The following is a 23,594-nucleotide window of genomic DNA, read 5'->3' as shown; positions in this document are numbered from 1 at the left end:
TTCTCTTTTTCACACCATTCTGAGTAAACTCTAGAGACTGTTGTGTGTGAAAATCCCAGGAGATCAGCAGTTTCAGAAAAACTCAAACCAGCCCATTTGGCCCCAACAATCATGCCACGGTCAGAGTCACTGAGAACACATTTTTTTCCCATTCTGATGTTTGATGTGAACATTAACTGAAGCTCCTGACCTGTATCTGAATGATTTTATGCATGCACTGCTGCCAGATGATTGGCTGATTGGATAATTGCATGAATAAGCAGGTGTACAGATGTTCCTAGTAAAGTGCTCAGTGAGTATATGTTCCATACCTTGAAACAAAAAACAAAAAAACAACATGCACTGCTGCCTATTGGTCCATTAGAATAAACCTTCACAATATTTGCAAGTATAATAGCTACAAAAAACAAAACAAAACCCACACACAAAAAAGTTGCAATTCTGGAAAATAATTAAATCATAATTGAATACGGGCTGTATTTTCGTGAACCTAGCAGTGGAGTGTAGATCACATTCAAGTGTATAAGTGTTTCCTGCCCAGTATATTAGGGGCCTGCCAAATGCAGTTTTGGTAATGTCCTAAACAGACTCACCAATGGTGCACTAAGATACGGGGTGGGAACAGAGAGAATATATTATCATTCATTATAGGTGGGCATGTTTGAGGCTGAAATAATCATGGCCTATCACAATTGCTACTTTCATCCCTTAAAGCACAGGGCTCTCTCAGTCATGACACACCCTCAGTTTGGGAATCCTGTGAAATGTTTTCCTCACAGGAACCTTGTTGTTGTCTGCGATATACAGAGCTCCAAATATGAATACAGCAGCTCAAATTTACTGTCTCTTTTTTCAACTGAATTCACTTTTTTGCTCAAGTTGGAGATCCTAAAGTCATCATTTTTTCTGTGTGTAATAGTGCACAATTTTAATTGTCACCACAACTATTTGTACTTGTATTCTCTCATTGTACCTATATTGTAATTAAAAATTTGGAGCTCCAGGTGACACTCAGCCAGAATAGTTAAAAAGAAGATGAAACATGCACCCATTGCCCCTGGTTACCTAGTGTTTTGGATGGACACAAAGGGAGAGGACTTGTAGGCATGGACAGTCCTGAGGGGGTTATTAGCGGAGTGAGAATTTTTAATTGACCTTCAGTTTTTCATGTTATAGTATGAACTGTTTTCCAACACATCAGTTGATTTGCAGTAGATATAGAATTAATAGAATAATGAATCAAAATGCCAAGTTTGATAAGCACAGAGGTTTCTGTGGTTATTTTGCAACAGCAGGTTATTTTGCTTGTTGCACAAAATTGGAAAGGCAGATCTGTCATGCATAATTGAGGCTTGACAGGGTTCAGCATGACTCCAGTTAAAGACTGTAGATGGAACAGATACCTGCTGCCTTCAGCTGTCAACCTGCTCTGAGCAGGAGGGCAGCTGACTGCCTGAGTCTCATCCAGGGCACCCAGATTGCATTGTGTTGCATTGTGCAGTGCAGTCAAGGAAATTATCTCAGTGTGCCCCAGGTCAATGGTAGTACGCCGGTGCAATGCTACATTCCACACTGTCCACCAACACCAAAGTAGTGCCCATTATTTCAAACTTTATTAAAACTATAAATATGTAATATTCTAAAATAATATCGAACTTATAGTATTAGCACCCACAGCTCTGAGCATATCAAACATAAACTACAGAAGAATATCGGCATGTCTTCTATCCAGACACTGTGTTGCCTGACTGTAAAGTGAATGAAGGACTGCTGCACCCAGTTTTGTTCCCAGAACATCATGGCAAGATCCTCTCTCCTAAAATAGTCAGATCTTGTGATTTGTAAAGAGCAGTTTGGTCTCTGTTTATTGGTGTAGTAACCATTTCTGGGATCTCTGCTGTCCAACTGTCAGTGGATAAGAGAGGTAGTAGGATGTAGGTCATAATCATCACTTTTAGAATTTAGAGGCTTTGCATTTCTAAGGTACAGTTTTTAGTTAGAATTACAGTTAAATGTTTCTGAAACGTAATATTAATTATTTCTACACTCAGTTTTGTTTGACTTTTCGACCCAAAAGACAATAACTTCAGTATTTTCCAACCAGAAAGTTATTCCTGTTAGTGTGGAGCATTTAGATCATTATACTGCATTTGGACAGTGCTGGGTTCAATTACTTGAGATTATTTACTAAAATAGAAGTAGTAAAATACACTTCAAAACACTCTTTTACAAAAAAGGAAAGCATCTAAAGTAAATGTTCTCATTATGTAGGTCCATTTCAGAGATTATATCTTAGGTTCTCTCTCTAGGCATATATATATATATATATATATACGTATATATATATATATATATATATATATATATATACGTATATATGTGTGTATATGTATGTATATATGTATATATATATATGTATATGTGTTTGTGTGTGTGTGTGTGTGTGTGTGTGTGTGTGTGTGTGTGTGTGTGTGTGTGTGTGTGTGTGTATGTGTGTACAGTGGGGGTCCCAATGTCCCAATGTCTGAGACCACACTAAAAATCTCTAATATTTTCATGTAAAACTTGAAATAATCAGAAAATTTGAGGATTCAGAAATATTTAAAAACCCAAGAAGTTATGTCATGTAAAATGAAGAAGAAATATTTAAGATTCTGCACAATTTCTTGGTCAGCAATCAAATTCAAGCAAAAATTTGGGGCAATGACAAACTTAACTCCTTTGTACAGAGCTCAGATTTCCTTTAGTTTAATCCCTTCCATTGAAGGATACATTCAGATGGATTCAGGTGGATTTGATGTACTCATCAGAGGCTCCGTCAAGTAACTCAACTTGAAGCCAGTGTTCACCTGTTATAAATAAGGCTGTGCCTCAAGTTTCCAGCAGATCATTGCTTGATAAATAGCATCATGATAGTGGGGAAAATGGCATCAGAACTAAATGAAAGTGCCAGAAGTCAAATTGTTCTAAGCAAAGAGAGGCTTCCTCAGTATCAAATCATGGTGAGACTAAAGGTTTCTAAGGGGGCCGTGCATGGAACTCCAAAATGCTTTGCAGAAACTGGATCAGCTGTACCCAAAGAACAAAAAGGGTAGACCAAAAGTTACCACACCATCAGAAGATCAATACATTTAGCTTAGTTTCCTGAAAGATGGAAAAGTAACTTCATCAAAGATATAGAATTTGCTAAATAAAGAACGCAAGACTCCAATCAGCAAAATTATTGGTAAAAGAAGGCTGTCTTGTAGTGGTCTCAGAGGATGAGTAACAGTTTCTAAATTATTTCTCAGGAGGGATAACAAGACCAAACACTTGAGGTGGGCTAATAATTATCAGTATTTCACAGTGGGTGACTGGAAAAAAGTCCTGTTTACTGATGAATCCAAGTTTGAGATTTATGGCAGTAGCAGAAGGGCGTATGTATGGAGACAAACAGTAGAAAGCACGGTACTTCAATGTATGGAACGAACAGTGAAAACATGGTGGTGAGAATATTCAAGTCTTGGAGTGTTTTGCCTTCTCTGGAGTTGGACACGTGCAGCCTGAGTACCACTCCATTCTTCAGAGACAAGCTAGACCCTCTGGTTTACATCTTTTGTGGAGAAGGATTCATACTCAGCAGGATGAAGACCCCAAACACTTTAAAGAACTACTTGAAGACCTAGGAGTCCTGACTGTCATGGACTTCCTTCCACAGTCATGTGACCTCAACCCCACTGAACATTTATGGGGGCACCTGAAGGCTGAGAAAGCCAAGCATTCTGTGACATCACAAGAAGCTCTTTGGAGCATTGTCAACTGGGATAACGTGGGTCATCAGGTTTTCAACAAATTTGTGGAGTCCATGAGAGCTTGAGTGAATGCTTTCATTTAAGTAAAAGGGCACATACCAAATACAAAGATATTCTGAAATTCATGTACATTTTTCCAAGATTCAACTTTTCACCCAAATTGTTAAGCTGATATGATCATTTGTATTGAAAAAAATAGGATTACATTCGAAATAAATTCAAAATATAAGTATCTTGTCTCAGACTTTTGGACCCCATACATACATATATGTGTATACATACAAATATGGTATATATATATATTATACATTTATGTACATATACATTTATATGGTATATTTTGAATTTAAAAAACCCTAACTACAAATCCTAAGTAAATGTATCTTCCCCTCCACCTCTGCTTAGTTAATAAAAGTTAATTTTCAGGGTGGCAAAAACACTTTTTGAAATTTCATTTATGCCAATCCTCAGTCTTAATATAAGTCTTTCATGAATGACGGATAATTGATCTGTATTCATACGCGTTAAAGATATAAAAATTAAAAATGATCTCGTCTGTAATCAGATCATAAAGGTAGGCTACTCTGGCTGACTTTTGAAGAGAAACGTTTACCTTATCTATGAGAAAATAACGATCCTGCCTTGGCGCATGGATCCGTCCTTTGGTGGTGATGGTGATATTTCCAGTAGTTAATAAAGAAAAATAACAGTGCTGCTTAAAAGGATTTGAGAGGCCATAAGACGTTAAGCTGAAGTCATTCAGCGCGCTGTTTATACAGCGTTCAGTCAGATGAGAGGAGTCTCCAGCAGCGTCTCGTCAACGCACTGAAAAACTTTCCCCATTCTCAAAACACTGGCCGGACTGCTACATGACGTCACTAGCCTCTCCGCCAATGACGGACAGTCATCGACCTGCATATTTCAATAGTATGAAAATAGGTTCGCACGAGATGAGCCACGTCTATGCAGTATCAATCGATGGCGATCATCGCACAATACAGCCGGTTAGATTTCTGGCTGACTCAATCCCGACTTGATCCCGACTTGCTCTGACGTCATGAAAACGTAGGCAACGATAACAAGGCAGCTATAGTTTTTGGAGCCAGCCACCGTAGTTGCTGTCAACAGGTGAAAGCCATCAGGCAGTTGGTGGCTTTCACCTGATCTAACAGCTAATTGTTTTAGATGTTGGATCAACAACATGACGTTTGATACAAACGTTTTTTTGTTTGTTTGTTTGTTTAATTGGAGATATATGAATTTCATTAGTGGGATTTTGCACTATGGAGGTTTATTCAAACAATATTTCCTGAATGGACAGTTAGTCCCACCCCCTCTGCAAAACAGCTGGACATTGCAGAGTCTTAAGATTTCAGAGGTCAAATTTCAATCAGATTGATTGAACATGTCAATTCGCAAACAGAAGTGAATGCGTCTCACCCCATTCCACACAGACATGAATGGGAAGCCAATTTTGGTCTAACTGTACCATAAACGAATTAATCATGACATAGGCCTACATGAAGCATGTAACTTATATGTCCACTGAAGAGACAAAACAGGAGGAAAACAGATATCTGTGGAGCAGTGAGGAGAATGTAACGTTCCTCAAATGAATATATGAAACAATTAATAATGCCACATTATTTTTTCTACATTTCTTTTTTACTCCCCAAGGTTTCACTGGTGGTCTTTTAATTACATCATTTTGTTGCATCCTCTTCTTCAATTCTTCTTTCAGACCTCTCCCACATTCACAAGTTAAATTGGAGTTCATGTTAAAGATAGAAAAAAAAAACCTAAATTACTCACTCATGTTGATATTGTTTAATGCAAAATGTTGCTTCATTTATTTAAACCACTGACATTTAATTTGAAAAGACAGACATGTTGGAACTCCACAGTTGTACTTTTTTAACCCCCTTGTTAGGGCAGTGTCCACCCTGTTATTTAGTTATTTTGATATCATAACGAATATTTAAACTTATACTGTAATTGAATTTTTAAGAGTGTACTCATTATGTACTTTGTTGATTGAACGAAACCGACTCAATCCATGCAATGGTGTCCCAGAACAAGTAAGTAAGAAATTGGGGTTTTACTTTGCTACTGTGATATATCTATTGCATCATTTTGAGAGAACTGTACAGTTGTGCAAAAGTTATTGTACATTTTGTAAATTTTCATTTTAAATAAACTTATCTGAGCTAAAAAGTGTTTATTGTGTACCTAAATGTGGTACCACTTTCTAATACACCATCCTGCATTAAGGGTTCATAAGTTGTAACAAATGGCTAAATTATTTACTAATTGTGTATAGATCAGTTATAAGCAATTATTAAGAACATCTTTGGGGTTTCCAGGTTGAGATAAATCCAAACATTCTTACTTTCTATTGAGCCAACAAATCTGTAGTTGCAAATGTTATATCATTAATAAATTGTTCTTTTCAGCAATTCATCTAGTGCAGTTGCAAATGTTACTAAGTTGTTAATAAAATTTTGGTTCAGATGCTCTGCAGCCTTTTCCGAGAGAGTAAATGGTCAATGGAGTCTTCTTCAGTGTCTGAATCCCCCTTTTCTGCTGACAAAATCAGTAGAGTCTGACAATTTTTCTGAAACAGACAATCCAACAGCATTTAAACTTTTCTGTCAAGCTCTTTTTTCATTCTTCACACAACTACCTTTGTCACTTTTCACGTGAACAACCAAGTGCAATGCAATGAATGCTTTCTTGGAGAGGCTGTATGAAAGTGTGCACTATTATCTTCTTTCGTATAATGCATACCAAGTCCTTAAAATCAAGCTAAAGAAATTTATCACAACCCCATAACCTAAAAGTTGCTCTTAATAGTGGCTCAGAACTGATCTATAAAGCATTAGTAAACAGTTTATTAAGGCTAAGAAAGCCATTTGTTACAACTTACAAATGTAGAATTTTATAAAGGGTGAGCACTTTGGAAAGTGGTACTTACTTTGGCGTATGTACAAAAACACATTGAAATTCAAGTAAAAATGGTTATCTACAGATTCCCTCTGCAATAGGTTTTTAAGTAGATATTTTACACCTAATACAACCTAAGACTATTTTTTCTTGCAGTGTCTGCAATTTGCTCCCTGGAAAGTTCATCACTGCGACCCATTTACATTGTTCTTTATATAGTATCATCAAACCATATTGCATTGGCAATGTGGATATGTTGTGAATCTATACCATCCTATGTTTCAGGTAGATATCAGAGGGTAGTTGTTAGTTCTAAATTCACAACCTGAGGGAGCATTCTGGGCCACTATTCTGTTTATCATATATTAATGATTTAAAGTCTGCCTGCTCACCTGATCTCTTTCGTAATGTGGATGATACAGAATTGATAATGGTACATAAAAATGAAACTACAGTAGAGAATATGTTGAGTGCTGAGCCTCAGAATATTGCAATAACGCTTTATTATCCTGACTTCCCATCATTTAGGGAAAACTAAGGCCATTCCATTTGGATCACGAATCAAGTTTGAATCCTGGTGTTTTAGTTAAGGTAGGTCTAATTGCATCAAAAACACTAATATTTTAGACAATTTCCCTTTAGGAGAGGTTGGGGACACTAAAAGAATTGGCAATTGGCTTGGAAAGCAGTTTTGCTGATAGTGCCAAATTAACAATTCTTTCTGGGGTTTCAGTTTAACACCACATTGACTCTGCTGCCACCTGGTGGTGTATCAGTTCCACAACTCATCAAAAACAATGCAGAATGATCAAAATAGGCCATTTAGATTTAAATCCAAATTACATTCCGTGATTTTCAAAATCGTTTTTTTATAGAGGAAAGAGAAATTTTTGTGTTTTGTGTTTTGTCTTTGACAGTTAGGGTGTTAGCAGTCTTTTGCCTATTGGTTTTTATGCGTTTTTCTGTCTAAAATTGAAAAGGGACTTGCAACAATTTGATATAAATCATCTGTACTCACAAAAAATGATGTCAACGGCGAGTCGGGGGCGGGTTAAAGCGGGGTACAGCACAGTGACTGTTGAATGAACAATGAGGACACTGACATGCTTGTCAAATTATATGACTAGCTAATTCCACGTAAAACACAGTGTTACCAATAGCCCTAAGACTACAGGGAATAATGCAAAAAAACAAACGAACAAAAAACAAAACAAAAAAGTAGGACACTACTTGGGAGTCCGGGCATCTAAAAGATGGAATGGAACTTGGCTATATTCTGTAGCCTGTATTGTAGCTTGGGGGAGGGGGCTGTGAGATACAGTTTCAAATGGGACAGGGGAGCCTTGAGGATGGGGCTGACTATTCTAGACGGGATAAAAATGTATTTTTGGCCGCATGCATTAAGCTATCAGAGGTGAAGTGTATCCTTCCACATTAGGTAGGACACCTATAGGCCAATGCTATACCGAGGCGGTGAATGTCCATACACGTCAGCACCTCCCCAGACAACGGCAGCATTCATGTATTTACCGCAGAGCTAAACTCTTTGCAGGGTAAACAGTAATGGCTCTGAAATCAAGACCGTGGACGACCGTAATTTTCGGCGTCTTTCTCGGGTTCACCGCGTCCTCTTGGCTCATTGTACCTCAGATTCTGGAGAGTAAAAGGACAAAATCTGCCGTGTGTTTGTAATACAGTGACTCCTCCATCGGTAAAGGTCCTGCCATCCTCGGTAACACCGCGACTAACAAACACCGGGACAGCCCGGAGTTCAGTCAGGAGGCGTACGGGATATTCAGTACGGGAAACAGTAGCGGAGATACCGAGAGACCCGTAAGCAGACCAAGGCATTTCCTCTATGTCGGCGTGATGACAGCCAAAAAATATCTGGGATCTCGCCCCGTAGCTGCGTACAAGACCTGGGCGAGTTCCATACCCGGGAAGGTGGAGTTCTTCTGGCACTGTCCACTTGCCCGTCCCCGTGGTTTCGCTGGCAGGTGTGGATGACTCCTACTGAAGAAGCGATTCATGATGCTGAAGTACATCCATGACCACTATCTAGATAAATACGAGTGGTTCATGCGGGCAGATGATGATGTGTATGTAAGAGGTGATTATTCTGGGAGTGAAGCTGATGGCTCAGGTATTTGAGTTAATGTGTTAGCGTGAGTGAGAGATAGTACGTGTTTGTAAGAGTGAGAGAAATACAGCCTTCTGAAGTATGGAATATATCCTCATAGTCCGAATTTAGAGGGTTTTTCCCTCTTATTTATAAGGATATATTATGTTGCTGTAGTCAAAAATATATGAACATTTTTTGACTATTTGGAATGAACCACAGTAGGTTATTTATTTTATTAAGGCCTATTTTTTTTTTTTTTTTTAATAATATCACCCTAAACCCTTACCAAACTCTTAACCTCATTTTAACTAATATTAAAGGCAGGACTGATTTGATGCATATCACAGATATGCAGATCACTCTTGCCTGTCTTGTAGAGGGGCTCCGTGTCAAAATGTACATGGTGCTTATTCCAAAATGTGTTAAACCAAATTACTACAACCACAGGGCCAGTAGGGGCCCACAGCTAATTTTTAACCCATGGGTCTGCTCATGGATTAATCCAGCCATACTTAAAAGATAATTCAGTTTATAGCAATTTTGGTCTTATTTTTAGAGGGACCTGGATGCAAACAAAATGGCAGACCTCAGCAAGAGGCATTTCCACAGTTGACAGGAAATCACGTAATCTCAGCAAGAGAAGTTGGTCTTCCTGTAGTTCTTGCGTAAACATCTGCATTGTGCATCTGGGTAGTCCACTTGTGGCAGAAAAAGCAAGAAGGCAGGAGGACTTTACAGCAGTAGGATACAGAGTCTATTAAGGATCTTTTAAAAGGTTTGTTGGCTTCTCTAAGTTTTTATTCAAAGTTGTCTATCAAAGTTTAATATATCGAAGAATAGGTGGCTCCCAGCATTTAACGTTGTCATTTTTTGTCTTGTTGTTGCAGGTCGTGTAAGCACTTTTTAAAAAATATTTGTGTAAATTCAATTAATACTGAGTTTAAATTAGTTTAAAATGGATACCGTACTGTTGAGTACAGAGTGTTTGGTGCCAGGCCAGTTAGAGCTTTGTAAACCATTATAGATATTATTAGTGGATAATAGTAATAGAGTAATTGTTTGTAAACTGTCTTTTCAGGAATTTTACTGAGAACTGGGAGGTTATTACAGGGTTAAGGTGGTCAGTCTTTTAACCCTTTAGAAAAAAGTGCACCACCTAAGACAGCACAAGAAATGATTGGATCATTTGCTAATTGTTTTTCAGATTACCAAAAAAATCCTGGAGACCCAAGGACAAACCCAGTACCAAGCAGAGGTCACCGTGGCCAGAGGGAGATCGTTTTATCCCTCCTATTATGTTTTTTTATATACAGTATTTATTGGTTTACATTTTGTTTTATTCTCTCTGTCTTTAAATTAACACATTCAACCACCAAGCTAAATTCCTTGTATGAGCAGATATTCACTACTGGGCCAATAAAAGTATTCTGATTCTGAATTATGTGCTCCTTGTGATGTTACAGTTTGTTTGTTTGTTTTTTGGGGGGGTTTTTTTGTAGGTTTAAATTGCCCCAAACATAAAAGATGTCTGTTTATTTTAAAATAATAACTGGGTTCATTTTGATTTTGGCAACAGAAGATGCAGTAAAAGTACAAAAGGGTCATTGTCTTTCATCAGTAGCTCACAGGATCTTCCAGTTAATTATAGCCTATTTACATTGTTTAATAAATTGCTTATGAGAAATTGTTAATAAATAGATTTGATTAAACATTACATAAAACACTTGAAAGAAAAGGCACCTTTTTAAAGGACTCATTGAATTAACTTTATATTGGCCCATTTTAAAAATCTGTACTAATTGCAAACTTAATTTCAAATACTGTATAAAACCTCAAGAGCATCAATTGACTTTAAAAATATATTTCTAATAGATAAATAGTATATGTTTTTTTTTTAAATCCGTGTGTTACTTCACGGGAAAAAAATGACAAGAAGAAGATGAACTTATGATGCTGAGGTCACATGATTTCCTGTCAACTTTGGAGGTGCCTCTTGCTGAGGTACACCGTTATGTCTGCAGCTAGGTAATCTTGGCTTATTTTTGTAGCTGTGACATGCTTCCTATTGGGAGTTATAACACTGTGCTCACAAAGTTTGAGAATGCAGCCACATGTTCCCAGATGTTAAAAGAAATCGACAGGTCAAGGAACATGAGGAGTCAGACGATCAGACAGGTTGGGGACAAACCAGCAGGTCAGACAAACTTTGTGTTCAAGTGAAAACAAAGGTAAACAGTAATATTATCACCCAAACTGTCCGTTCCATCAAGGTTTACAGACTCACTTACCCCGTCAACTATGACCAACTGTACTAACTGTAGTTGTGTACACAAAGTTTACCTGTACAATGAGGGATTATTACTAATGTTTTAGGTGCAGTTACATTCAGTTTTACCTCATAAACTGGCTAAACTGTTGGTTTGTTTCCGACTTGTCTGATTGTTTGACTGCTTGCTTTCTTACCCTGTCAGACTTTGTAGTTAAGTTGTCCTGTCCCAGATCTAAACAATTACTTTGATGAGGACAAATTATAATAGTTATTAGAAATGATGGCCAGGAGGGTCGTTAATGATGGCTCAGCAGTGGCTGGATATAGAACCGCAGTGTTTTTTCAGTACTAAACGTCCATAACACTAATTATTGAAACCCGTTGAGTACTGTAAATTGGCATTGAATTATTAAATAATTTCCTAATTTCTATTTGTCTCTCTGTGTGTGCAGTTAATTTTTTTCTTTGTAATGTAAGGATTCGTGTTTAGTTTTGACAAATGTTGCACCTCTGCAACATTATTTTTTGGTGTCAATAAATAAATAATGTAATACTAATGTATGATAATTTCTTAGTTTTAACTGTATTTTTCTGCAAAAAGAGATGTTTATACTGCGCAAAATTATATATATGAAAAAGAATACATCTTCCACAAGTTTCAAACCTTACCTAGCCCAGGATGACTGTATAATGAAAAAGACCATCTAATTTCTTCCACTTCACCCTCTTTCAGGTGAGAAGCTAGAGTTGTTCCTGCGGTCACTGAACAGCAGCAAGCCCCTTTACCATGGCCAAACAGGCCTGGGCATGGCTGAGGAGTTGGGCAGATTGGCCCTAGAACCCGGAGAGAACTTCTGCATGGGAGGCCCCGGGATGATCTTCAGTAGAGAGGTGCTACGCAGGATGGTCCCTCACATCACTACCTGTCTGAGGGAGATGTATACCACCCATGAGGATGTGGAAGTGGGCCACTGTGTGCGAAATTTTAGAGGAACACAGTGCGTGTGGTCTTATGAGTTATGGATTGAGTCAATGTGCTTTCTGTTCAATCAGGTTCCTGGAATATCATGGAGCCTGTATTTAGTGACAAGAGGGGAATTTGATCAGTTCTGTGGGAATTCAAGTATTAATTATGGTGAACTTTTCAGGTGTATATTAACATATAACTTAAAAAAGAACCGATTTCGTTAGAGACTGTTACTTTCTTATAAATGAGATGGCAAAGAGGGTATGGAGCTCAGCATAAATTAAATGAGGAAGACTATCTTTATGCCTCATTTATTCACAAATCTCTCTCACTCTCTCTCTCTCCATGCTCCTTCTAATCAGCCATGGGTGTTTTCAGTAAATCAATCAGATTTCACCCCCTATGTCAATCAGTCAATCATGTTGTTGCGGTCAAACTTTAAATCTGTTCTCCTCTCTTCTGCTGTCAGTGCTCATTTCAGTATGAATTGCTGCGAATGGCATACGCTCTGTTCACCCTGTGTTGTATCTCGTTGTTATCATTTAAGCCGATGTCTGACTCAGACCATCATCCTCTCATGAGGTTTTGGATCCAAGCACGGATATGCTGCAGGAGATTGCATCCAATTCCTTGGGCACTCGGAGTGCTCACCTACCTTTATGCAGCGGCTCTCTAACGGATGAGCCAGATCTCTTACTGTCAAGTCCAAGATTGTGGCATCACTCCAGCCCCAGGCCTTCCTCTTTCCCAGGTCCATGAGTTGGCAGTCCAAGCAATGAGCTGTATTCTGACTGTGATAAGAGTATCTGATTCTGACTTGGCGAGACTCAGCTTCTCCAGCTGGTTCTCCCTCCACGCCTGATCGTAGTTGCAAAAGGACCAGGAAAGTGGACCTTCGAAGGCTCACCAGCCTAACAAGAGAAACATCTCTCTCCCGTTCTCCTGCTCACACTCCTTCTACCCCTCCAGGCCAATTCACCACAGATAAAACTTTGATCACCTCCTTGCAGTCTCTGTAGTCCTTTGTAATGAGGGGTTTATGCATGATTACCCTAATAAAATATCCATCTCTATGTAATTGTTGAAAACAGTATGATCATGTCCTGCATTGACATTCTCAGTCACCTGAGGGAGAGTTGACCGGGCACACGGTCTACAAATGTGGAATGTCGACCACAGTTTCCCACCTTATTTATTGATGTCTTTCCCATATGAGTAAAGGCAGATGTCACTTTAGTTCACTTACCTTATTGAAACAATAGCAAGTTCAGCAGTCTTTGTGACTGAAGCTACTGCCATCTGTGCCCTGACAATGAACCCTCTTCTAAAGTCTTGTAGATCTATACCTCTTGCCCTCCTGCTACAAAATAAGAATCAACTGGGCCTGCTCAGAATTTTTATACATGCCACAGAGCATAATTGAATGTTAATTGCTTAATTGTACCATGCAGTGAAACTGTGTGGAAGCGTCTGTATGTTATGTTTCTCCACTAATTTATTCAGGTTTTTACTTTAATTTGTCACTCATCTGTATGTTTCAAAAAAATCTTCAGTCTGCAGTTAAAGAGGGGTATATTATTGGTGTTTCGTACAAGCCCCATAGGCATGAGGGGGCCACGGCAAATTTTTCTCAAATCAGAATCTCTACATGACAGCCATTCCATGCCAGTGTCTGTTGAATTCCAACATAAGCACACCTCCTTCTACTTAATGAGGTACTGATTAGGTGATCACCTGAACCAAATCTTATTTAACAAGAAAAAGTATAAAAACCACTTCTGTGGTCTTCACTATCCTCTTGGAATAGGACCAGCTGGGTGGCAAAAACAGTGCTAGTAGTACCTCAAAAGTAATTGGAATCAAAAAATAAATATTTACCATGCCAAAAGAAAAGTTCTGAGTGATGAAAAGAAGGGTTCAATTCTGGCTTTACTGGGAGAAGAATACAGTGAGTGTCAGGTTGCTTTCATCCTTAAAATTTCTGAGACGGCGGTTCATAAGAACAAGGTCAAGCAGCAGACATTGGGGACAACAAAGCTACAGACTGACAGAGGGTGAAAACGACTCTCCACTGACCGGGATGACCGTCGGCAGGATGCAATCAAGAGACCTACAAAAAGAATGGCAAATGGCAGCTCGAGTGAAGTGCACGACGAGAACGGTTCGAAACATGCTCCTAGGGGCAGGGCTCAAGTCGTGTAAAGCTAGAAAAAAGCCCTTCATCAATGAGAAGCAAAGAAGAGCCAAGCTAAGGTTCGCAAAAGATCATAAGGAGTGGACCATAGAGGACTGGAGTAAGGTGATCTTCTCTGATGAGTCCAATTTTCAGCTTTGCCCAACACCTGGTCATCTAATGGTGAGACAAAGACCTGGAGAGGCCTACAAGCTACAGTGTCTCGCACCCACTGTGAAATTTGGTCGAGGATCGGTGATGATCTGGGGGTGCTTCAGCAAGGCTGGAATAAGGCAGATGCATCTTTGCAAAGGACGCATGAACCAAGCCACGTACAAGGTTATCCTGGAAGAAAACGTACTTCCTTCTGCTCTGACAATGTTCCCCAACTCTGAGGATTGGTTTTCCAACAGGACAATGCCACACAGCTAGGTCAGTCAAGAGGTGGACTAAGGACCAACAGATCAAGACCATGTCATGGCCAGCCCAATCTCCAGACCTGAACCCCACTGAAAACCTCTGGAATGTGATCAAGAGGAAGATGGATGGTCACAATCCATAAAACAAAGCTGAGCTTTTTGAATTTTTGCGCTAAGAGTGGCATAAAGTCACCCAACAGCAATGTGAAAGATATTCCACCAAATATTGACTTCTGAACTCTTCCTTAGTTAAAACATTAGTATTGTGTTGTTTAAAAATGAATATGAACTTGTTTTCTTTGGATTATTTGAGGTATGAAAACACTGCACCTTTTTTGTTATTTTGACCATTTGTTATTTTCTGCAAATAAATGCTCTAAAGGACAATTTTTATTTGGAATTTGGGAGAAATGTTGTCAGTAGTTTCTAGAATAGAACAAAAATGCTCATTTTCCACAAACACATACCTATAAATAGTAAAATCAGAGAAACTGATAATTTTGCAGTGGTCACTAATTTATATATATATATATAAATATATGTATAGTTTTCACAATCTGATAAATGTGCACTCAAGACAGTTATCCAAAGACAACTGACACTAACCATGTTGTAACAACACTACAAGAGAGAATGACGTAAAGCAAAGGAGGAAAACACTTTCACAGAGTAGAGGTCTTCATGGGTCCAAAAATTTGTGCCCAAACCCAAAAAGAATGTACTACTGTAATGTGGAAATGGACTATCCAGAATCAAAACAGACCAATCTATTACTTGAAAGCTGGGACCCATACCCATGCAGAACCGAGAAATGTCAGGCCCAAACCTGAAACCGACTTGTCTATTATTTGAAAGCTGGTCCAAGACCCATGCAGAAGGACCGCATACCTCCACCTAGGCACAAACATGCCCGGTCTCGCAATGTTAAGGAAAGTTATTTTAAAAAAAATCCTGGGTCTGCCCCTTTAATAAGATACACAATATTTAACGAGTACTTCCCTGGGCCATGCCACAACCCTCCCGCAAGTGTGGTGAAAATCTGTTCAGTACTTTTTGCATAATCCTGTTGACAAATGAAAAAAACAACAAACAGATATGTCTTCGAGGTAATTATGTTACCAAAAATGATAAATTAACCCCCTTAAATCCCAAATATGTCATAACCTGGCCCATATGGAAATGGCTAGATGGGAGATACACTGTTTCAAAAATTTGTTAAGACGTAGGATGTGTACATCAGTAGTGTAGGGTGTGCCAATGTATATGCATATATACAGTGGGTCCAAAAGTCTGAGACCACTTTCACATTAAAAAAAAAAAAAGGAATGCACTGGCGAGTTTAGCAACACCAAAAGGCCTGGAAGATCATGGATTACAACTAAAGTGGATGACCACAGGATTCTAAAGTCTACAATCAAGAAATGCTTTCATTGATGTAAATACCATGGGTTTAACACAAGGTTCAAACCACGGGTAACACTCAAGAACAGAAAGGCCAGATTAGACTTTGCTTGAAAACATCTAAAAATGCCTGCCCAGTTCTGAAACAAAATTCTTTGGATAGATGAAATCAAGATTAACTTGTACCAGAATGATTTGTAGAGCAGAATATGGAGAAGAAAAGGAATGGCTCATGATCCAGAGCATATCACATCATCTATCAAACGTGGAGGCAGTGTTATGGCATGGGCATGTATGGCTGCCAATGGAACTGGGTCACTGGTGTTTATTGATGATGTGACTTCTGATAGAAGTAGCAGGATGAATACTGAAGTGTATAGGGCTATTCTATCTCCTCAGATTCAGCCAAATGCTGCAAAACTGATAGGATAGCGCTTTACAGTACAGATGAATAATGACCCAAAACATACTACGAAAGCAACCCAAGAGCTTCTCAAGGCAAGGAAATGGAATATTCTTCATTGGCCAAGTCGGTCACCTGACATCAACCCAGCAAATGGTCTCTATCCATTGCAATGGAGCTGAAATGCTGAACAGTCACATCTGCTGGGGTTTATTGGGAACATGGTGACATCACTAAACCAAAGTCCAGGGGGGCAAAAAATGGGAGCTAGATTATCCAACCAGAACCAGATTATCTAAGACATTGTATTTATTGATAAAACTGAAATTGATTGGACTGAAATTAAAATAACAATTGGAAAGGAAAACTGTGTGCACACAACGATAGTAAGTAGTTCAAAGTTGAAACAGGAAGTGGATCTGTGAACTGTGATGGATGTTTGGACAGTTTGAGTAATAATTTCACTGTTTACCTTTATTTATAGGTTATAAAAATACAATTATGGTTTTACAAATATAGTTTCACCACAGAAATACGTGTAAAGTGATATTTACGCATTTTTGGATCGATTTCTACACTTGAAACGGGTTTTGCACATTCGTGGATTGCTTCCTGTCAGTTTTTGGGCCACGTGAGATTTGTGACTTCCCTCTAATGTTTTTGCGTATTTTTGTCCAATTCGTACTGCGGCTGATCTGTAGAGAAAATCCAAAAATATGAGGTGCGGTAATTAGCTACACCAGCAGGTGGCAAGATTCCCTCACATCAGCTCTGAGTCTTACCTAGCCTCCACAGCCGTATAACAGGAGATAACAACAGCAGCCTGGCTTCAACCAGGAGGTGAAAGAAAAAGGGGAGCACCTTAATGAATAAACCTAACGATCATGATTCAGGATCGGCTTCATCATTGTCATGTCCGGGTAAGTGTGCTATGCTATGCTTGCTTACTTACTAGCATTACCTTCAGTAGTAGTTGTGTACAAGCTAGCTCACGTCAGATCATTTAGTTTAGGTAAAGAAAGATTCTGTATGTGAGGCATGAGTAGTAGCAATAGATGCAGACAACTCTAAACTTGCATGGCCACTTTCAAGGGTGGGTGGGGGTGGGCATTAGCCACTCTGTTTTGGCAAGGTCGCAGGGCTGTGTGAGGCTAGGACATTAAGCTTAAGGCTTTGACATGATGTAATAAATGTATGAATGGATTTCACAATAATTGGTAATTCACACTACAACTGGAATGACCAGTCAATTCAAGAGCCTACATTTACCAATGTCAGGTGATTGATATATGCTCTGATTGCATAGTGATGGAATCATAAGTAGGACAGTTGGTCTGATCAATGAAAAAATGATCATTATCCTAGTGACAGTAATTTAATGGTTAAATGCTTTGTAAGCCATGATGTCACTGGTGTGTTTCTGCTACATGATTATGGGAATGATGTGACTTGTGGATTTTCTCAGAGATATCACTGACCCTTTTATCCCTTTCTTCCCCCTGTCTTCTCAGCAGCACCTTGGTCTCATCTCCCAGCAGTTACCATCACTGGACTCCAACCCACCATAAACACTGCATTATACTGCTGCTGGCTAGCTGCACTCTTCTCTGATTTTCATCTCCAGCTAAACATCTGGAATACTTTATCACAATGTATTTTTTTACGTTTGAGCCTACTTTTGAGAATTGTGTTTGTATGAAAAAAGTATAATCCATATGATCATTGATTACTACTTACTACTTGTGCAGTATACATTTATTTATACTCTTAAATGTAAAGAGGGTGACTGCCTCCTGGACCAAAACTGGAAGATGGTTCAAAGGTAGAGGAGCCTGATAACTGAAGGCCTCCCATTCTCCCATTTTGGAGGCTCTAGGAACCACAAGTAAGCCTGCATTCTGGGAGCGCAGTCTTCTAGTGGGGTAATAGGGTACTATGAGCTCTTTGAGATATGATGGTGCCTGACCATTAAGGGCTTTGTAGGTGAGGAGGAGGATTTCAAATTCTATTCTGGATTTTACAATGGAGTGTTTCCTAATAATATTGCCCAAAAGAAATATATATAAGGTAAATAGAACTGGGCCAAGCACAGAACCTTGTGGAACTCCCTGACTAACTTCTGAGTGAATGGAGGATTTATCGTTAACATGCACAAACACCTACTTCACAGTACTTCATTCATGTGTACTTATAGCATACTTTTATGTAAAATGACTAAAATGATGAAAAGTGTGCTTTAAGGTATTGTACTTGTTATGCACTTCTTGGTATCAAGAAGTAATACACTTCTTAATGAATACATTAAAGTACAACTATAAAAGTACTGCATATTAATGTAGTTATTATAAGTATTTAATACAGAGAGCTAATGCACTTTTCATATTTTAAGTACATTTAAGTGTATTTTATTTTTACTGGTGATAAGTTTAGGACGAATCAACTCTGGTCGAAGCAGCAGGTGTGTGTGTGGGGGGGGCTGCGCAATACGAGCACAAACACAACTTTTTATATTGTTATATTGTTTTTTTATTGTTGTCGACACCTTATGACCAATTTGGGCCACAATTTGGCCCAAGTATTTCAACTGTAAGGTGTTACATCATACCCGTCATGCACCAGGGGCTGGACAAATTCCACTGTCTCCAAATACACATCAACACCATTATAATCTGAGTGTTGGAGTGGATTTATTGCCGCCCTGAGCATTTCCATTTGTAGGCTGCTCAGGGGGATGTCAGTTTCTGGCAAAACGAGTCCTAAATCAGGCTCTTGTGGATGGCGACTTTCCTCCCAGTTAATGTCCTCGTACAGTGTAAGTACAGTGAGCTCAGGTTAAATTATAATACAGAATTAGTACAGTGGTCATGTGGAAAAATCTTCTAAAACTGAAGTTGCAGTGTCTCTCTGAAAAAAAAAAAAGTAATGGTTTTAACAAAATGTAGTTAAAAGTAGGCTTCATTGGCATGACTTCCTGTTCCATGTTTGGCTTGCTCAGGTATTAAGAGCAATAATATGTCAACTGTTTACATTACGTTGTTTTATAGCTATAATACACTGCAGTCAAGGGAGCCGTGTCTTGGGAGACCAGCTTACCAGCTGATCTTTATATATATTCTGCTGGGCCCCTCATGGTTTAGCAGCAGTTGTTGAATGAGTGTAAGTAGTTGAAGTATTTGCTTTAGTACTAGTAGTAATAGGTTGGAAGGAATGTAATAGCAGTAGTAGTAGTACTTTCATAATACCATAACTGTAATAAAATAGTAGTGATTATTGTGTAAAACCGCACTGTAGTTAAAGAATAGTTCAAGAATAGTTCAGTATAGTTTGTCTTTTCTTCCTTTTCTGTGTAAAAGGAGTGTAGTAGCAGTGATACAAGTGTAATAATAGCATAATAGCATAATAGCATAATAGCGTAAAATGAGTAGAAAAAGTACTATAGTAGTCTAAACGTGGTGGAGGATTCTAGGGTAGTCAATAACTCCTAGTTCAGGGGTTAATTTGGGCTGGAATAATCTGGAACAGCATTCTAGCTCCTTCGATTAATAAGTAAATAAATCTGATTGGCAGTTTCATAAATAATAATGTGGGCCAGTGGACCGTCAAAAAATCCATCAATCCTAGTTTACCAGCTCTGTCTGTCTTTTTACTGGCCCTCTTTATGTGCCAGTCATCCGGGAATGCGCTCATTGACATATGTAATCAACCCTCAGCGACTGACAAGTGAGGGTTGATTACATATGACATCCGTTTGGTCTCTCTCTCTCTCTCTCTCTCTCTCTCTCGCTCTCTCTCTCTCTCTCCCTCACTATTTATCTGTCAACCCAGCCGGTCTAGGCAGATGGCTGCCCACCATGAGCTGGGTTGCTCCGGTTGTACGGATGCGGATGCTAGGTAGACTCGCTAGTTGCTGGTGTAGCTAATAACTGCATCTCAAATTTTGGGATTTTTTCTACAGATCAGCTGTGGTATGAATCGGACAAAAATCTGCAAACAAATAAGAGGGAAGTCACAATGTCACATGGCCCACAAACTGACAAGATGCGATCCACAAACGTGCAAAACATGTTTCACATGTAGAAATGGATCCCCAAATGTGTAAATATCACTTTACATGTATTTCTGTGGTGAAACTATTTTTTTTTTAAAACCTACATAATTTTTATGTGAAATTAAAACGTGTTTACAGAATAAGTTATGTGTATTTGCAAATCGCTCTAATTTTGTAGATATGGCTTTACACAACACAAATCAAAAATACATGTTTGTAGATACTGAGATTTGTGGATCATGGTACACATGTGTAAATTGTCTTCAGTGGACACCTCGCATTTGTGGATTGGATTTTGTGGACACAAATGTCATGTTGCCCACAAACTGACAGGCGACAAGCATTCCACAAATTTGCAAAACCCGTTCACATGTACAGATGGATCCACAAACGTGTAAATGTTTACAGAGTAAGTTATGCATATCTGCAAATGACTCCACATTTTTGTGGATATGACTTTACACAACAGCAATAAATACTACATATCCGTGGAAAGTGAAATATTTGTGGATCATGGTACACATTTGTGAATTGTCTTCTGTGGCTTACAAATAATAAAGTCCAGTAACTTTCATTCTTGGACATCATCCATGCTCTTAATATGGTGTTACTACTCTTTTCACAGATGCAGCAGCTCTTCTATGAGAACTATGAACACAACAAGAAAGGTTTCATTGAAGAACTTCACAGTAGCAAGATCCACTATGCCATTACACTCCACCCTAACAAAAACCCTGCCTACCAATACCGGCTCCACAGCTTCACACTGAGCCGTGAGATCTCAACGCTGTGTTACCACACCATCCTTCTCCACCATGAATGCCTGATTATGAGTTACCTCAGTGATACAGAAGTACTTTGGGAGGACCAACAGATGGGATTTCCACCACCCAATGAGAGAAATTATGTAATTGAGTGAGATTTCCTGACAGGCCACGTATTTATCCTGCTGTTGAAAACAAGATAGCCCAGCAAAGTCTTGGGAACTTGCTTTGGACTAGAAGACATTATACTGCAGGTCATGGAAATGATTAATAAGAATTCGAAAACACATGGTCGTGTAATTGACTTTAAAGAGATTCAGTATGGTTACTACAGAGTGGATCCAATGCATGGTGCAGAATACATCTTTGACTTACTGCTTCTGTGCAAGAAACATAAGGGACACAAAATAACAGTGCCTGTGAGGGAACATTCTTACCTTCAGCAGCCCTTTAGCCGACCCTTCTTTACTGAAACTGAAGAGTTAGATGTGGTTGAACTTGTGGCTGCCATCAACTCTGAATCCCAATCCCTGCCTTTCCTATCCAACTCTCGGAAGTTTTTGTCATCTTTCCAGTTCTATGAATCAACCAGGGAAATGTGGAAGCAAAGCCAAAGGACAGTCAACATTCTTGTCCCATTATCTGGTCGCTATGACACTTTTGTCCAGTTTATGGAGAATTTTTAGAAAGTGTGTTTGATAGCCAAACAAAATGTTAAGCTCTCCATTGTTCTAGTGGACGATGGGAGCAATCAGAACAGTAGAAAACATATTCGGTTAATAAAAGACTACTACAGGAAGTATCCCACAGCTGATCTTTCTGTAAAAACCATGTCAGGCAACTTTTCTCGAGGACTGGCTCTGGAGCAGGGCTACTCACATCTTGATAATGACACCTTTCTGTGATGTTGATCTAATCTTTGGCGGTGATGCCTTGCAATGCTGCAGAGACAACGCTGTCCTAGGGAGACAGGTCTACTTCCCTTTTGTCTTTAGTCAGTACAAGCCCAAGATAGTGTATGCTGAGAAAGTCCAAAGAGAAAACAAATTTGTTCTCAGCAAGAAAAGTGGTTTCTGGCAAGATTATGGCTTTGGAATCACCTGTGTTTTCAAGAGTGATTTACTAAAAGCCAGAGCGTTTGACAGCTCAACCCTAGGGTGGGGATTGGAAGACATGGACCAGGAATTTTCCACATTTATTATCCTGTCCACTGCAACACAAGTCTTGAGCAGAAGCAAAACAAACTGTGTCTTGGGTCAAGAGCAAGTATGTTGGCAACGACAATGCAGTTAGCAGAGCTGTGGCTGGAGAAACATGTAGAAATGGGGTATAGTAGAACTTTCTCCTGACATTTGAGGCCTCCTTGGTCCCTCCATGCAAGTTTACCTCACTTCTGATTAAATGCAGACAGTGGTGTGTGTGCTGTAGTGTGACTGTGGGTCAGAGGTCTGTGTAGACTGGAAAATTTGACCCAGAAAGGACCCAAGACTATCCTATCTGAAACAGATGGATCTAACCAATTAAACCACACAAGACCCAAATCCAAACTGACCTGACAGCAGGTACACTCATTGTCAGTTGGATCTAGATGAAATACCACCATGAGTGCCAACTGTTTGATTCCATCAAGATGTGTATTAAAAACAATTATGGAAAAAAATCTTCTGTGTTGGCCAAAAAAGGCAGCTAGGCCAAAATTCAATCTTAAAACAGCTTATGCCTGAAAACAAAGTAGTTTTTATGAAGTGTTGGCCAACCATTCAGAAGGCAGAAGTGTTTTAAGGTGATCCTAACAGCCACACTTGAAGGCAGAGCAAAAACCTGCTATGGGCTGAGATGCTATTACTTTTTAAAATGCTCCACACAGCTGGCTAATCACTGTGTAAAATGGGTGTGATTGTTGGACTGTTGAGTTGGAAAGTTACAAAAATTGTCTGACACAGGTCCACATGGTGAACAACAAAGTTTGGACCCAACACTTGGTTTGAGTAGGGTCAGTTCCTCTGGTGGTACATTCAGGTGGTCATGATGCCATGTCTATGTTTTTGTGTCATTCAGCTCTACAGTATCTTCCAAAGTACATTATTGGGCTAAGCAAAATGACATTTTCTGATCCATTACTTCGTGGCTTCTCCTTGACTGTAATTGTTTTTACACTCCACTGCAGCCAGATATGGTGCAGTGGACTATCATGGACTATCATGGAAAGGACTATCATGGAAAGGAATAATCTGGTTAATAATAGTCAGATTAAATTGGCAAAACTGTTTTCAATTAGCCTGATTCCTATGGAA

At 39.0% G+C, this 23,594-nt stretch overlaps 2 protein-coding genes across 6 annotated transcripts in view; one reads left to right on the top strand and one right to left on the bottom strand.

The window, feature by feature from the left end:
- The window catches only part of megf10 (multiple EGF-like-domains 10), an 85,513-nt gene extending 80,754 nt beyond the window's left edge, over positions 1–4,759 (bottom strand). For all 5 annotated transcript variants that reach the window (XR_005706947.1, XM_040123221.1, XM_040123222.1 and 2 more), the window contains exon 1: positions 4,405–4,759. The gene's annotated coding sequence lies outside the window, so the exon portion shown is untranslated. The remainder of the gene's footprint in view (positions 1–4,404) is intronic.
- A 3,375-nt stretch (positions 4,760–8,134) lies between these two features.
- chsy3 (chondroitin sulfate synthase 3) lies at positions 8,135–22,649 on the top strand. The gene is given in 9 exon segments (XM_040123220.1): positions 8,135–8,407; positions 8,480–8,689; positions 8,691–8,746; positions 8,749–8,844; positions 11,859–12,141; position 12,353; positions 21,162–22,195; positions 22,197–22,477; positions 22,480–22,649. Coding segments are annotated over 9 exon segments (2,241 nt in total). The 5' UTR covers positions 8,135–8,297.
- The last annotated feature ends 945 nt before the right edge of the window (positions 22,650–23,594 follow it).

This window comes from Xiphias gladius, unplaced genomic scaffold (assembly GCF_016859285.1).
Source record: "Xiphias gladius isolate SHS-SW01 ecotype Sanya breed wild unplaced genomic scaffold, ASM1685928v1 HiC_scaffold_1481, whole genome shotgun sequence".
NCBI lineage: Eukaryota > Metazoa > Chordata > Actinopteri > Istiophoriformes > Xiphiidae > Xiphias > Xiphias gladius.
This window is presented reverse-complemented; position numbering and strand designations above follow the sequence as displayed.